The 18,121-nt window shown below is 35.1% G+C and overlaps 1 protein-coding gene across 1 annotated transcript in view; it reads right to left on the reverse strand.

Moving 5' to 3' along the window:
* The window catches only part of LOC106555761 (cadherin-19), a 79,422-nt gene that overhangs the window by 15,831 nt on the left and 45,470 nt on the right, over window positions 1-18,121 (reverse strand). The window contains exons 6-10 of the mRNA XM_087707315.1: window positions 17,485-17,643; window positions 13,505-13,689; window positions 10,678-10,934; window positions 9,680-9,816; window positions 4,749-4,870 (exon numbers count right to left, since the gene is read on the reverse strand). Coding sequence (XP_087563441.1) covers window positions 4,749-4,870; window positions 9,680-9,816; window positions 10,678-10,934; window positions 13,505-13,689; window positions 17,485-17,643 — 860 coding nt within the window. The remainder of the gene's footprint in view (window positions 1-4,748; window positions 4,871-9,679; window positions 9,817-10,677; window positions 10,935-13,504; window positions 13,690-17,484; window positions 17,644-18,121) is intronic.

The raw sequence follows: 18,121 nt of genomic DNA on the forward strand, positions 1-18,121 counted from the left end.
ACAAAAGTCATATCTGCAAGGCATAACATTAGCCACCAGAATATTTTCAAAGTGATTTGGGAAAACAGATTTCCCATTTCTATAGAAAATGCATAAATAATGGGTAAATATGATTTTTTTTTACAAAAATATGTACAAAAACAATATATATTAGGTAAACATATGTCAATATAAAATACATTTTGTAATTTTTTTCATTTTTTAAAGCAATTTACTGGAAATAAATAACAATATAAAACTAACATGGGCTAGTTTTATAGTGATTTGTATATCCTAATTCTATTATGAGTAGGAACAAAATTGGAAGCAACATTAATACAACAAAAAAGCAATATGCCTTATCCCTGAAAAAAAATCAGTTCCAGCAAAGATAATGATAAAGTACTTCTTCCTGCTTAGTCTTATCTACAAAAGCTGAACAGGAAATATTTTCAGGCTTTTGCTCTTCACATTATTTTCCTATTGAGAGATTTGAAGCAGAACATTCCATCCATTTTTTCTGTATAGTTCCAGGTCATCCTAATTCTAACAGAGTCCAATTCTTTCCTTTGTAATACCTTAGATCAATTTGGTCCCCTTTTATATTGTTTGATAAATTGCTGCCATTCTGGCATACTTGTTGGAAAGGAAGTATTTTTGAAGGCAATAGAATTTATCTGCAAACTGAAGCCCTTCTGTAGATGTGGTGACCTACCTGCCCTACTATTTCAAGTGTGACATTAAGCAGCGGAATAAGAAGTGTGACTGCTTGGTGTTTCATGTTCCCCATGCTATGACATCCAAAGGGCATCTTTCCATCTCCTTTAACAGAAATATATTAAGTTTTCTTCTTTTTGATACAAGGAAGAAAAAATCAAGGGCAATTGCAAAGTTTAATTAGTGTAGCTGGTGCTTGGCCACCTACCACTGACAGCAAAAGATTTATGCCTTCAATGCAGAGCTATCATTAATCAATTTAGTGCATCTACCAAATTCTTTTAATCCCAGTTGAGTTTTGATACTAAAGTTTATCTTCAGCTATGCCATATCAAGATTTTATGCTCGTATTGTGATATCTGGCTCAATCCTTCAAACATCACATGCAATGCAATTGACAATCTCTTCTGTGATTCCACCAACACACACACACACACCCCGGTAGATTCTACTTTGCCACAAATTATGTTTATGATTATTTTTTTGATGCACTGACTAGAACAATGTTTCTGAATCTTGGAAATATTAAGATGAGTGGCTGGGGAACTCTGGGAGTTGAAATCCACACATCTAAATCTTGCTAACATTGAGAAACACTTTACTAGAGTTCTGTACCTTCCAGAACAATGACCAAATTGTAGAAATGAATTGTAATACTGATCTCCTATCTTCTCCTTTCACCTTTAACATGGGGCAAGAAAGTTGTAAGAAGGAAATGTATAATTGTTTACTTCAGAGATGGGCGGCACATAATTAACAACTGGTTCACCCAGCACAAAAAATGTGAGAGCACACATGTGTCTGACCTTCCATGCATGCACTTTGCACACATGCCTTGCACCCATGCATGCAGCATCAAGAACAAGGCTAAATAGGACAGCAAAGCACCAGGGCAGGTGGGTGGGGATAGGGACCGGTTTGCCCAAACCAGTCTGAAGCGACAGCAGCCCATCACTAGTTTACTCCCCTTGACCATTCTTCATCAATTCATGCAATAGAACAGCAGTAAAAAGTAAAAGGCAATTTAGCAGTTTTGTGAAAACCACTGAAGGTCTAGCACTTTGAACATTCGTCGAGATTATATGCATACACAAAAGAGGTGTTGCTCATACTACTATAGCAATCATCTTATCCTTTTTGATTTTGTTCTTGCTAATGTCAGTCATACATGTAAGTATACGACACGTATGTTGTCCTTTCCTATTTTGAAGATCTATATAGGAATCTGTGGTTAAAACTAAAATTATGGACTCATGGGGAGATTGAGCTATTCACACAAAACTAATGATATTCTTGCTTAGCTGCTAAACTATGCATATAGTTACTGGCTTCTTAACTAGTTTTTTTTTAAGGAATCTAAAATAGCAAGAGAATCTTCTCTCATAGTTAACATGCTCCAATTAGACAATGGCATTGCCTGCTTATAACTAATGCACAGTGCAGGATCAACATGTGTTGATCATGTTTTCATGATGATGATGATTCGTATGTCAGACATCACGTTGCAGTTGCATTATCATATAATTTATTTAATGGCATGATGATACAAATATTCTTGTTTTGATACTATCAGATCCTCCCAGATAAACCCAGTTTAAAAAAAAAACCTCGTTTTTCTTAATCATATAATGTTATGACTGTGAGTGGAGGCTGTGAGTTCGATCCTCGGTAGCAGCAGATATTTTTCTCTCTGGTCACAAAGAGTAACTATCTATTGTGAACTCTGCATTGGTGACAGGAAGGGCATCTGGCTTGTAAACATTCAGCTCCATTCAGTTTTTCTGACTCCACCCTGATGCAAGGGATTACGGGGTCATTAAAAGACAAAAATAAATAAATAATGCTATGATTGTATCAACTGTAGACAAAGATTCATAGAAATGAAGCTTTGCTGAAGGCAACAATATATCAAAGAGTGAGATTTCTATTGCCCAACTAATGTAATTTAATATTTCAAGTGGAATAGGGAATGATGCTGTTCTGACCCCCCCCCCCTTTTCCTACCTGCAAATCACCCAGACACAGGCTTGGCTATTTGCCACTTTTTAATTACGGATTTATCGACTTCTTTGGTTGAAAGCCCAGACAAGACTCACATGCAAGAATAGTTGGCAGTAACCCAAAATCCAACAGGCACAGATACAAGACAGAGTATTCTAATACTGTTTCAAACGGTTGTGTCCTGCAAATGACCCCTCCCAACTTCTTCACTTATATACTCTCTTGGGAGAGGCCAAGCCACAACCATCTGGGGTTAATTATCATCTCTGAGTCTGCCTCCACAGTTGCTGCTTCCATTTCTCCGCCCTTCTTTATCTTGCCTCAAGAACAAACTGCCTTGAATCCTCCCCACTGCTCCATGCCTCAGGCACCTCCTGGTGGCTAACCACCCTCTTTGGTCCTGCTCTGAGTCTGAACCATGCCCAGGGTCCTCCACATTTTCCCTGGCAGACTCATATTGTTCCTCACTATCCGAGTCCATCAGCAGCTCAACCGGATCCCGCTGGGTCACAACAGATGCATTGTTTTGATTCTTAAAATAATTAAGATTCTAAGAGCATCTCTACTCCTCAGGTTTATTAGTCTTGTGTAGAACCAAGAGCCAATCAAATTGTAGTCGTAAGTGAGGATAGATGTCTTAGCCAGTTGTTGCTCAGTTTTGGCCAAGAAATTAAAGCTAAAACTAAATGAAATTGAGATAATTCATACATTTGATCTGATTTGATTAGATTTGATATGATAAGTCAAATTCAGCCCCATAATTAATTTTAGTTTCTTTGAGCACTTATAAGAGCCAAGTTCTGCTTATGGGAAAATGGTAGGATCATTTTTTCCCCATAAGCAGAACCTGGCTGTTAGAAGTGCCCAAAGAAACTAAAATGTATATCAACAGCTAAACCAGCAGTGCAAGTGGTTGATATTAAAATGGCAAGAAATGATTCAATAACCCTAAATTGGAGATAGAGGACAATGTAGATTGGAACATCTCTTGGAACTCCTCAATACTGTTTCATTTTATTTTCAGGTCTATGTCCTCTTTATAACAGTGAAGGTTAAACATAGAGAGAGGTAAAGGAAAGCTAAGCAGAGGATAAAAATAACTTCTTTTTTGTAGTTAACACTTCATCCTAGCATACAATCTTTCTGTAAAGACAAACAGAACAATATATGGCTATGAAGATACAAGTAACCTGAGGTCAGAACAAAGCTTCTCTTTGCATTTCTGATGTAGAAGAAAAAAGAATAATGTTATAACTAGATAAGTAGAATAGAATAGAATAGAATAGAATAGAATAGAATAGCAGAATTGGAAGGTACTTTGGAGGTCTTCTAGTCCTACCTCCTGCTTAGGCAGGAAACCCTACACCACTTCAGACAAATGCTTATCCAACATCTTCTTAAAAACTTCCAGTGTTAGAGCATTCACAACTTCTGCAGGCAAGTTGTTCCACTGATTAATTGTTTAACTGTCAGGAAATTTCTTCTCAGTTCTAAGTTGCTTCTCTCCTTGATTAGTTTCCACCCATTGCTTCTTGTTCTACCCTCAGGTGCTTTGGAGAATAGTTTGGCTCCCTCTTCTTTGTGGCAGCCCCTGGGATTTTGGAACACTGCTATCATGTCTCCTCCCAGTCCTTCTTTTCATTAAACTAGACATACCCAGTTCCTGCAACCGTTCCTCATATGTTTTAGCCTCCAGTCCCTTAATCATCTTTGTTGCTCTTCACTACAGCTGAAAGATTTTATTCCAGATACGTGCATGAACAAAAAAGTCTTACAAGATTTCCTACAAGAAGGAAACATTGGCAGATAGAATAGAATAAGATAGAGTTCTTTATTGGCCAAGTGTGATTGGACACACAAGGAATTTGTCTTTGGTACAAATGCTCTCAGTATACATAAAAAGATAAGATACATTTGTCAAGAATCATAAGGTACAACACTTAATGATAGTCATAAGGTACACATAAGCAATCAGGAAACAATGAATATCAATATAAATCATAATAAATCTCAGGAGAATTTTAATACTTTTTACAAAGTGTTACTCTTACCTGTCCAGCTCTTGAATTCTCGCACACATAAGTCTCATAGTATTCTGCAAATTCTGGTGCATATTCATTTGCATCAAGAACTTTAATATAAACATTTACTTCTGACATTTGTTTTGGGTTTACTAAATTAGAAGAAAACAAAAATAAAAAACACAACAGAATGGAAAGTCAACAGCTTTTTCTCTACTGTTGCAATTCTCTTTCTTTCTCTTTCTCTTCAAAAATCCTTTCTAAGGAACATTGTGATGTTTGGTTTAGATTTTAAATAAAAAGTATTATAAACAAGACTACATTCAACATTAATATATGACAAAATGAAATCACAATAAAAACAATAAAGTGTTTAGCATGTTGCTTCTTGTATATCATCTTATAAAAATCTTCTATAAGAAATGATTCATAAATGGTCTAATACAACCTTGGCAACTACAAATATTAATTCAGATACATTATGTATTTGATTATTGCTATAATATAGCTTATAGAAATTAAACAGCAAATAAAAAAATTCATGTTTCTTCATGAGTGAAAAATTGATGTATGTATGTATGTATGTATGTATGTATGTATGTATGTAAGGAAGGAAGGAAGGAAGGAAGGAAGGAAGGAAGGAAGGAAGGAAGGAAGGAAGGAAGGAAGGAAGGAAGGGATGGAGGTTTTGTAAATAATTGAGTGAATATATGTTAAATTCAAATCCTTTTGCACAGATGGGTCTTTGCTTAAGGCATTCAGAAAAGAACTATATAACAGTGAATTGCACTATATTTAAATTAGCTTAATTATCAAGATGATTTGTGAGCTGTAAGCTAGACAAATGTATAAAGCCACACTTTTTTCCTTAATTACTTAAGTGAATTAAAGCACAATATGGTACAATTTGCTCTGATATATACTCAACTGAATTCAGTAGAGCTAGAAAGTAGGCCTTTCTTACTGCAAGGAAGTGTTCAAAAATTGCAGCCGTTACCTTCTATTTTCTAAGATACACTTCTACTAGTGAATGATTAAATAAATAGTAAAGTAAAATATTTAATTATACACTAAAAAGAAAAGTGAAAGAGTTTGTGGATATAATTTCAACACCTGTCTGCAAGAATTTTCCATTGTGCCAATGTGCTATAAATGCATATAATATTATCAGAAATTTGGATAAATAATTTCTTTTGACTATTTATGCAGCATAACATGGTAGCTAGTGTGATATCATGCAGAAGGATTGTGTAGTAAATCTGACATTGTTTTAAACAAAACATTTTAGGGTATTTGTTACAGCATTTCTTGTTCCCCTGTTGAACTATTTTAAAACTATTAGTTCTGTCACTGGTTGGTAAGTTGATTAATATGCAATTATTGTCTTATTTTTTAAGAACTGGAATATAGGATTACTTAAATTAATTCACCATTTATTAGTAAAGCTCTGCAATAATGAGGTATGAAATGCAATTTCCAAATATAATACACATTTAATATTTGCATATATGTTTATTCCTCCCCTACCCATCCCACCAAAGTTATGTTTTACGTTCCCATATTTGTTTTATTTTTCTTTCTTTTCAGTTAAAGTTGATCTGCAATAAATTATAATTAATAAAGTTGATTTATGATATATAGATAAAGACAAAGTGTGGTACAATTATAGTAATTATCTTTCTCACTCCCAAAAAATCACTTCCCAGATTATTAAGCAACTCAGTTAACACATGGATACTTATAAGCACCAGGCCATTTGTTTGGGGAAAATTATGCATTCATGTAAAATTGAGGAGATCCAACATATTTGCAGTTTTGTTTTCAGCATGTATAAACTACTTGGAATTTTGAATGCATAATTCAAATAATATGACTCAAATAGTCAATTCAAGTAATCTTCCTTGAAAATATGATTTAGGTAATAGTTTAAGTATCTAACTCTTCCAAATTATTACATTCCTATAAACTCTAAGAGCAGGAGGAAGTGGATAACAAGGCAAAGGTTTTAATGACTGGAAGTTGAAAATCATAATTGCATTTTTTTTTAAAAAAATTCTTTTCTCTCTCTCTAATTTTGTTGTTTGGTTTATTTCCAGTTATAGTACTGTTGGAAAAGATGTAGATCTCAACTAAGTAGTTGTAATTACTGAGATTACTAGCCCAAGTGCTTATTATTTTTAAATTTCATCAGATTTATGCCTACATATTATTTCTGCCCTTTTTTCTGGACTTAGCTGCCATTTTTGAAATATGTGAACAAGCAACTCCTCTATTCTTTCTTGGATGATTACTACACATCTGTCTTTCTTTCCATTACTCCCCTTGCCTCTCCATTTCTTTAATGTAATCCAAAAACGCCATAATTCTAAACTAGAACCTCTGAATTAATTTTAGGTCAATCTTTGATCAAACAGATTCTAATACTCAATTTTTACCTTTTCACAATATACTCATATGATGTAAGCATCACACATGCACTAATAAATGGAAATGTGTATTTCTTCCCACTGTACCAACATCAGTTAAACTAACTACAACAGACTCTGTCTTTATATTCATTCTACATGAATTTTTTTTTTATGGATTTGATAGCTGCCATTCAATTCACTTACTTTTGTCTTGACTATGGAGATTCTCAGACATCCAGGTCATGGTTGTCCCAAAGGTGCTTTTTTCAAATGGCAACTGGATTTAATTTTTGACTTGAAGACGTTTCACTTCTTATCCAAGAAGCTTCTTCAACCCAAAAACAAAGTCCAGTTGCCATTTGAAAAAAGCACTTTGGGGATTACTTTTGTCTTATTTTCCATTTTTTAAATAGTTTTTTATTATTATCTTAATTGTTTACCTCTTTGGAACAGTGCACATTTATCAGCATAGTAAGATGTAAGCGCTTATTTAAATAAATAATTAGTAAAATTATAGTTAGATAGTCTTGACTTTTTATAATTATTAAGAATATTTTATAGTTAAAGTTCTTTTGCTATGTTTTTGTGATTTTTAAAAAGCAAAAATCTAAGAATATGAATGAAAATAGTCACATAAAGCCTTGACATTGTGCATATAAAATCCACTGTTTTAGTACACTTAAAATGTTGTATTCACTCAGTTGGAATTCTGAAAAAAAATATGGAAATTATTTCTCCTTTTATTTGGCTGAAGTGTTTGTCTGCATTATCTTTTTAATGAAAAACCACATGCTTGTCCTACTGAAGAACCAATCTTAAGATAGATAAAACTGTCCCTTTATGATTTGCATTTACCCTTTTATTATGAGGAACTAAAAATTTGGAAGAGACTGCTTAGTTCTAATTCTAAGTATTAAAAAAATAAACAAGCAAGAAATAACATCTGAAAGACGAGATGATTTATGAAGAAATGCATAGATTAGGCAACTTGCAACTTGCATTGTAATTTTAGATAACACCAACTGGAGAACTATATATAGCCAATCCTTTTCAATTCCAACTAAATTTATTTGTTCATCAAATTTATATAGCCACTCATCTCTCCCAAGAGAAAATACAACTATAAAAACCTATAGATATCCTACAAAAGTGCAACCCATAATTGAAGAATATAAAAATACCTCCCTCACCATGAATGCTATCTAGACATATCTCCAGTTCATAGGAGGCCCAAGCCTGGTCACATAACCAGCTCTTAAGAGCCTTTCAGAATATCAAAAGGGATGGGGCTATATAGAAGTCTAACTGAATGTGCCCTCAGTTTCAGAATTAATTTTCTGACTGGAGTTCAGGTAAACACTGGGTAATTTCATACCACTAATAATTAATAAAATGAAATTAACTTTATTAATTAATAAACTAATAATGAACTAATAAATATAGTCTAATAAAATATAAGCTCCTGTCTCAAGAGGACAATTTTATATCCTGCAGTGTACCTCATTATTTCCATTATACAGGTAGTCCTTGACTTATAACAGTTTATTTAATGACCATTTGAAGTTACAATGGCACTGAAAAAATAACTAATGACCATTTTCCACACTAATGACCTCCACAGAATGCACATGGTCATGTGATTTACATTCAGATGCTTGACAACTGGTTCATATTTATGGTGGTTGCAGTGTCCTGGTGTCATGTGATCATCTTTTGTGACCTTCTGACAAGTAAAGTCAATGGGAAAGGCAGATTAATAACTGTGTTACTAATTTAACAACTGCAGCGATTCACTTAACAAATGTGGCAAGAAAACTCATAAAATGGGACAAAATTACTTAACAAAAATCACTTAACAAATTCCCAGTTAGCAATCTAAATTCTGGGCTCAATTGTAGTTCTACGTTGAGGACTACCTGTATTGTTTGTCTTTTTAAATGTGCTATTTGATCAAAAAAAAAAAATTAGATTAAATCCCGACAAACCAGTGGTGGATTCTTACTGGTTTGGACCGGTTCAGCTGAACCGGTAGTGGTTTGATGACCTGGGTCACTGGAACTGGCATCAACCCCAGCCTGCCACGCCCCCAAACCGGTTCTTTGCGTGATAGCGGCGGCATCTTGTTTTGTCAGTTTCAATTTTAATTGCACTGTGCATGTGCACATAGCGTGCATGAAGCGCACACATGAGCAAACTGGCAGTAGTGCCAGCCGGAACCCACCCCTGCTACAAACACATCCCTTTCCTTAATGTTACCTTTTGAAACAAGCAACAAAGGAACAAAAGAATTCTCAACTGCAAAAGATGAACCCTTTGGAAAATAATTATCATAAAAAGATATTGATATCAGAGACATGTGCAAGGGTAGTTAAATAAGTCAAGCTGATGGTGGTAAATGCACGAACCAAGTTATAGTCCTTTTTTACAAGCATCATAGCAAGGTGAGCTTGAATTTCACCATCAGAGCTGCCATCTTGACTTTTTAACCTCCTTTCCTGCAGATGCCTTTGCATAATGCACATTTGGGACAGGTATCTTAAAACTCCTACTCACTTGATTCTATGGCAGTAACAGTTAGGTTGTGCCAAATCTGTTTCTCTCGGTCCAGAAGTCCATTTATACTAATTGTTCCATTGTGGGCATTAATGCTGAAAAACGTCTTTAAATACTTGTGGTGGGTAATAGAATATCTGCACATGAAAGGTTTAGAAAAAAGAGAGAAGAAAGAGAAAGAGTGAGTTTCGCAGACCTGGAATGCAAAAATTCCTTCATAAAGAAGGACATATAAACTATTGTCAGTCAAGGAAACAGAATTGTGTAGCCATGAATATGGATATGTGTGCTTTGGCTATTCAGAAATCATGAAAAATGAACAGTGATAAACATTTAAAATTCACTGCTGCCAAGATCAAAGCCCTTCTTTTTATGCACTGAAATATGCTCATACCTGTATTAGAGTGAAGCAAATCTAAAATGCATTATTCATTCTTCTTTCACAGACAGGCTCCCAGCAGGTGAAGGACTCGATTAAAAAGAGACAGTGAAGTGCCACTTGTGAAGTGACTCACACTGGCAACTAAGTTGGGCTACAGCAGTGCATTTTTATTGTGGCTGCTTTGAAACAATGTCAAAGGGAAAAAATACTAAGAGGAGAAAGGCAAAAGAACAACTACCACTTCCATTAAACATAAAGGATAGAAAACCCTTGGAACCAGGAGAACAAAACTGATAGATTTATTTTCACAGATTTTGTGACCCATTTATTTTGCTTAGTTTAGCTTTCCTTCCTTCTCTACCTCTCAGAGCAGGAAACTTTATGAAAGTTTCCTTTTTCTGAATCCCAATGAAGCAAGGGATACCGTGCAAGCAGGAGATTTATCTATAACCTCCATTGCAATAAAATAACTACATGTGTAATGTTCAGATATACAGCACCCAAAGGCCTACACCAATGATCTTGGGAAGTATTCTTCAATGTCACTAAAAACCATATAATAATATTATGTCCAGTCATATCTCTATCCAGGCATATTTTAAGATTTGGGGTGTACCTGATTGGACTGTCAATATCATCTGGATCTCTGGCACTCACAGTTCCCACAAATGAGCCATTCAAGTTGTCTTCAGCAACCTCCATAAAGAATTCCTCTAATAGAAACACTGGAGGTTCATCAGCATCCTTCACTATGATCCTGAGAATTGTTTCATCTTCAAACTTAGCGTCTTTTTCAAGAAAGTGCTTTTCAACATGCCGGTTAATGCCTTTAACTTTTATTTTGTATGCCCTTTGGCTTTCATAATCAACTGTCTATAAAAAGAAGAAGAAGAAGAAAATTGGATACTGAGAAATTAACAACAATAAGCAGGTAATTGAGAAACATTGCTTCAGTTTCACAGGGAATGTTTTCAAAATAGGCATGTTATCCAATATTTTTCTGCCCTAAGGGGAAGAAAATGTTAGTGTAATCCTCATGTGCATACTTTTTTCAGTTACCTTTCTTACTAGTTGGCTTTGGTAATATAAATTACTGTATGGTGTTTCACTTTGTCCAGTGATCTGACACCTTCCATGGGTTTCCCATCCAAGAGAAACAGAATCATCATGAACAAATCCCTCCAATGTTTCCCAGCCAGGAAGCATGGGGAGATAAGGAAGAAGCAGAATTGTGGAGACAGGGGTTAGATTTAACAGATTAGCAGATTAACAGAATTGGATGGGACCTTATAGGTCATCTTTCCAACCCCCCACTTAAGCAGGAGACCCTACACCATTTCTGAAAAATGAGAGTCCAATCTCTTCTTGAAAGTCTCAAGTGATGAAGCCCTCACAACTTCCAAATGCAAGCTTTCCATTGGTTGATTGTTCCCACTGTCAGAAAGATCCTCCTTATTTCTAGTTTGAATCTCTCCTTGGTCAGTTTTCATCCATTACTCCTTGTCCAACCTTCAGGATCACTTCTGGAATGGAATGGAACAGCCACTGCCATCTTGCCATGGCCAACTTTCAGATATCATCTTGCCATCGCCAACTCACTAAGCCATCTCTCTGTGGCCAATCCAACATGGTTATTTCAGTGCAGACATCTTGCCACAGCCAACTCATTGTGGATAACTTGCTGTGGGACAAGTCCATGCGGGATAACTAAGCACAATAAATGTTGTCTGCCACTGTTTCTTCAACATTATTTTCACTGACAAAAAATGGAAATAATGTAGAAGAAACAGTGGCAGATAACATCTATTGCATTGAGTTATGCTATGTCAATTGTCCGGTAGGGAGTTGTCCCATGGCAAATTGGCTACAGTGAGTTGGCCGATCCCTTCTGGGTTGAGGGGAGAAGCAGCAGAACATACAGTCTTTGCAATGAACATATATGATTATTCCATAAAAACAGAAACAGCATTAGTTGCTTCCCTTTACAGTCATTTCATCCTGGACTGCTGGATTGGGTTCTGTGCTGATTTCATTTATTTTTCTTTCAATTGATCTAATGGTGGTCTGTAAAAATCCGTGACCCGTCAAAACCACGCTTGACTAAACCGCGCCCGATTAAACCACGTCGCTGATGTCATCAACAGGGCGACAACAGCCAGCGCGGAGAAAGAAGGGTGCTTTAAATAGCGCTTTGAAAGCAAGCCAATTCAACTTAAGGTAAGGGTTAGCTTTAGGGTTAGGTTAAGGGTTAGGGTTAGGGTTAGGTTAAGGGTTAGGGTTAGGTTTAGGGTTAGGTTAAGGGTTAGGTTTAGGGTTAGGTTTAGGATTAGGGGGGTTAGGTTTAGGGGTTAATTTTAGGTTTAGGGTTTACAGCGTGCTCCTGTCTCCGCGCTGTTGTCGCCCTGTTAATGACGTCAGCAATGCGGTTTAGTCGGGCGCGGTTTAGTCGAGCGCGGTTTTGTGGTGGAACCGTAAAAATCACTATAGGTACTCTTGGTCATTGTCTCTTACTCTTTTTTTGCAGCATATCATTGCCCATCCTTGAACTTTCCTTCTGGCATCCATTTCATTTCCACCCATTCTGTGTCCACTATACTGCAACCTTTTTAAGTATTTCAATAGCAACACAGGTATGTCAGAAGGAAGTTACACAATTGCAATGAATGCTATTCCTTTACTTCTAAGAATATGGACCATCAGTTCTCTGTTTCCCCAAAATTTCTATGGGCCTACAGTGGAATGAAGGAATAATTTGTGTCTTTTGGATTGATACAATAAGGTGAGTAATGAGTGGGAACACTATAGAATATATGAAGGGTATGTGTGGAAACATTTTGGAAAGCAAAGGAAAAGAATGGGGGCTGTTGAGAAGAAAACAGTTCCTAAAATAAAAAAAAGGATAGACCCTGGGAGATCCTCTCAATAGACGCCATTCATTACGGCTTGCCTTTCGTATACAGATTAGAAGGCTGAAATGCAGGGACAGACCAATCGTAAAAGCCATAGTCTGAGCACAAATCCAGCTTCATTGCCAAACCACTACAAACCAGACTAGAATTTTAAAAGCAACATGGGAAGTAAGTAGTTTAGCCTGCAGTGCAAAATTAGACTTAATAAGGACTGCTGGAAAGAGTTATTTCAAGCTAAGCCAAGAGAACACATTTCTTGAGACAACCTGAAGCCAGCAGAATTTAGCAAAGAATATTTAACTTTCTCAGTCAAGAGTGATTAACACTGTTTGTTTCTAGGTATGCAACAAATAAACTGCCCATTTTATGAATACATTATTTATATTGATCATGCGTATATAGGATGAAATCTTGGAAAAGAGGATGAAACAGCTTTTAGAGTTATTACAACTTCTTCCCATCTGAACTTATAATGAGTAAAGCTATTTGATGTTGCCTGGTTCCCTGTTTGTAATGTTACAGATCACATCTCACCTTGTTCAATATGACAATTCCTTCCTGGGTGTCAGTATTAGTAATGATACAAATGATACGAGGGTTATCATCTTCTATTATATAATCCATAGCTGCATTGTCTCCTATGTCACTGTCATTTGCCATGATTTTTCCAAGGATGGTGCCCACGGGAGCTGCCTCGGATACATTCATTTCATAACGCTCTTAAAGAAAAGGCAATTATCAGTACAAGCCTGATTAAACGTTCATTGTTCATTTGAAGCAACAAAATGTACAGTAAATTGTGATCCTTTCTGAGAATCACATTGTTATGTAAAGAAGTATTGTAACAAATATTTCTTTGTTTGGGCTATTAGCTCATTGTCTTTAACAGCTTTTGACTGTTTAATTTAACCATTCTTGAATTTCAAAAGAAGAAGCTGTGTAGAGGTTTTTTTTAAAGTATTGCAATATAGAACTGCTAAATCTCTTGTGTCTGAAGTTTTTCCTTTTAACCTGACACGTTTATATCCTTATTTATAATTAGAATAACACCAGTGAATAGTAGAACATCAAAATATAGCAAAGTTCTTAAATTTGAATACCAATCAATTTGAAAATCCATTTCCCAAAGCAGATAAAATAAAGAAAGTTCAACCAACTTTTCCCTGTTATATCCATATTATTGTCACCGTTTTAAATTGACTCATATCAAGAGATTGCTATCTCCTCTACTCCCCTCTCCCTTGGAAGCTTTTTTCACACATCAAACACATTGGTTCTGCTATCAGAACATGAGATGCCCTCAAAAGCCTTTTCTCCCCTTGCTTTTATCTGATTCTTTTTTCTCTGTTTTCTTTTCCTAATTGGGAAATGAAAGAACTGGTCTTCTGATGTGTCTCCTTCGTTCAGAGCAACCAATAATAAATACATAAATAACAACCACAAAATCCAATATACGTATTAAAAGAAAAAGAAATACATTAAGGCAACTACAGTAAGGTTTCATCACATAAAAGTCTTCTGTTCTTACGTATGCAAATCAAGATTCTTCTGAACTGTTTTATTCAAATTACCTTATAAATTTACTCATAACAAATTAAGAATAGAGGCTCTCTCTACCCTACCCTTTAGCTAGTTACTTTGTATGCAGCATTATTTGATTTTGTTGCCTATTTTTTAAAACTTCAAAATGGAATTTTGTGGATAACTGAGAGCCACTGTTTAAAGAAATTTAGATAACATGATTGCTCTTGTTACTGAGTCATGTCTTGGGAAGTTGATGGGAACTCTCCTGAGATGGCATGACAATAACACTGCAAATTTGAGATCCTTTCTCTGTTTTAAGCCAAGGGGTATTTTCATTTTCTTAAATTAAAAATCTGTTGGATTGCTATGAACTGCTTTGCTTTCCGTGTTATTCCATATTAGTTTATCACTTCACTGCTTCATCTTCCTAGGATTTTTGTCCTTAAATAACCCTTATTTCAGCTCTTCAACATATATTGCGTATATCATATAGCCAAACCTGAATAGTTGTGTGTTAATCCTCCAGTAAAGGAAGACAGGAAAGGAAGTAGCTTTAAAAATGAAGCAGAGAGGAAAATAATTCCTTCCGGTAGCATAATAATTACTATTTTAAAAAAATTATGAGCTTCCAAGACTTTTTATACCTGACAACTTGGTGCAACATTAGCCTAAATTAATTGGCTTTAGTAAATTAAAGTTAGAGGCGATTGTTATGGTTTATTTTTTAAATTTACTATATGCTCAACTCCAATGGATTTTTTAATGTTTTTAGAGATAGATGATGACAAACAAATAGCAATAGCACTTAGACTTATATACCACTTCACACTGCTTTATAGTCCTCTTTAAGTGGTTTACAGAGTCAGCGTATTGCCCCCAACCATCTGGGCAGTGGTGGGAACCGGCTGCTGCCACTGTCGGTTCGCTCATTACTGTGCGTGCATCCACAGTACTGAAAAAAATGCTTCTGTGCATGCGCAGAAGGAAAAAACAAGATAGAATCGGTTTGGGGGGGATGGCAGGCAAGTTACTACCTACTTGGCCGAACCAGTCCGAACTGGTAGGAACCCACCTCTGAATCTGGGTCCCCTTACTACAATCTATTTTGTTTCATTGTTTTACTGTTTTTATAGTTTTATGATTGTTTTATTCATTAATTTTATTGTTGGGGACGATATGCTGACTCTGTAAACTTCTTAGAGAGAGCTGTAAAAGCAATGTGAAGTGGAATATAAGTCTAAGTGCTATTGCTATTGCCAGAATTGGTATCTGGTTATTGTTATGAGCACTCCAGATTTGCTTAAGCCATATAAATATTTTAAAATAAATAATCAGTTCAATCAATCTTGGGTCCCTTTTATGAAACCAGTGTGTTTTGTATGAAGTGGGAAAAACTCAGGTGATATATTTTTGTTTTAACAAGGCTGGTACACCATGTAGATGCTACCTGGGAAAGACACATTGTCTCTCTATTTTATTTATATTCTGGTAACTGTTAGGGTGGACTACCACGAGGTACTTTATATAAAATTCTTCTAAAAAATAATTAAGTAATTTCAGGTAGAACAACATACAGCTGGTTTCTCAATCCCAGTGCTAATTTAAACTTGAAATGTTGGATAAGGTACTTTCACTTGTAGTAGGTTTAGTTGCCAGTAGAGGTCCTTCTCAATTATTGTAAGAGAAATTGGCAAGTACAAGCTTAGGAAACGTATGGAAGGACATTCATATATTATCCAATGTATATCCAATATATATTGAGCTTGGAAGTATCTTCAAGTCGTTTTTCTCCTCAGAAAAGATCTCCAAATTGACTTAAACTGTATTTTTAACTGTCTTACTATTGGTTTTAATGGCAATGTTTAGCATTTATAGTTTGTATTGATTATATTGATTCATTTGAAATATGATTATAGTTTAAAGGTTTCATTCTTAAACATATTCCAGTGAATAAATAAAAAATGTAGGACTGACAATGCCTAAGAATACAATGACTGCTGTATTAAATTAGAGCAGCTCTGCTTGTCCTAGGCAAGAATGCGGTGGGGGATCTTCCTAACTTCCTTATCCACTTATTATTATTAAAGTTGGTTGGTTGCACAGTCAGCCAGATGTTTAGACTAGATTTGGCATTTTTATCTACCAGAAAATTCTTCCCAAGGACCTGGAATAGACAGATCCTGTTGTTTGATGGTATTAAAGGTATTGTTGCAGGATGTAAACTGTTCCAAGCTCCCTTTTGCAATTCACTGATGGTGATATTGTCAATGGTAATGGTGTTCAGATGGGGCTCCATATGCTTTAGGATTGTACCCAAGGCACTATCACTACTATCTTCACTTTCTTTTGCTACAAATGCTTATATCTACCTGCATTCTGTTATTTTCTTGAGCTCTCTCTCGCTATTCTGCTGTCTCCAGATACTGCCATATCCAATAATCAGACTTTTTTGTCTTTCTTATTGACAATTGTTAAGTCTGGGGTTATGTGGCAGGTGCTTGTCTATTTGAATTTTAAAGTCCCAGGATACTTTAACTTCTTCATTTTCTATTATTTGCAGGGGTGGAATTCTACCAGTTCAGACTGGTTTTGGCAAACTTGTAGCTCCAAAGATCAGCTGGTAGCAAAATGTGTGCTCAGCGAACCATTTGTTAAACTGATAAAATCCCACCCCTGATTATTTGTTCTAACTACCCTTCCGTTCTTGCTGGAAGACAAATGATTATGGAAATAGAATATGATATTATTATATTTATTATATTAAAATAAATATATTCCAGAAATTATTGTTACATAGTATTTATATATCAGTACTAAGAATTCAGTGGCAAAACAAATTTTCTTAAGGTTCCTTGATGAGAGTAATCAAGCTCATACATAATAATTATTAAATGTAGACTAGCTTTCAATTACTGTTAACATACTAGGAATACAATATTTATGCATGGGTATTCAAATGGTAAATAATGATGAAAATACATTCAACTTACTATGCTGAAATCGAGGGGGATTGTCATTAACATCAGAGAGATTAATCGTCACTGTTGTTGTACCTGAAGGTCCACCAATTTGTTCAAATGTAGCTTTGATAACAACAAAATATTTATCTTGGGTTTCTCTGTCCCCTGGGTAGGCTGTTCTGACCACACCTATAAAATATAAAACAAACAGAGAACAACCATTTTGTGACAAATGATAAACCAAAAGCATGATCTGGATAATTCTTTTATATTAGATTTACAAAAGAAATTTGTCAAAACTTGGATGAATCTTGTGAAAAGGAATAAAAAAGAAATACAGATAAATCAAATTCTCTGACGTTATTTGAATGGACTAAAGATTAAAATTGTTAGAAATGAAAAGGAAGGAAAGAAAATAGATCGTTTGACCAAGGTTACAATATATTGTTCTTTTTTTTTTTCTGAAAACCTTTAATAGACTTTTGCTGAAATGACAATATTGTATTAATTTATTTATAAATAAGAAATGGGCCATGTGATGAAGATATCATTGTTTACACATTAAAAGGAAGTAAAATGTTACTACTATTGCTTATACTTCTTATGGGAGTTACTTCTTTATGTATTTCTTTTTTTCCTTTAATTTTAAACATTTTTTCTTCTTTTT

Source organism: Thamnophis sirtalis, unplaced genomic scaffold (genome assembly GCF_051295495.1).
Source record: "Thamnophis sirtalis isolate CommonGarterSnake01/CBP01778 unplaced genomic scaffold, rThaSir2_p1.2 scaffold_2, whole genome shotgun sequence".
Taxonomy (NCBI): Eukaryota; Metazoa; Chordata; class Lepidosauria; order Squamata; family Natricidae; genus Thamnophis; species Thamnophis sirtalis.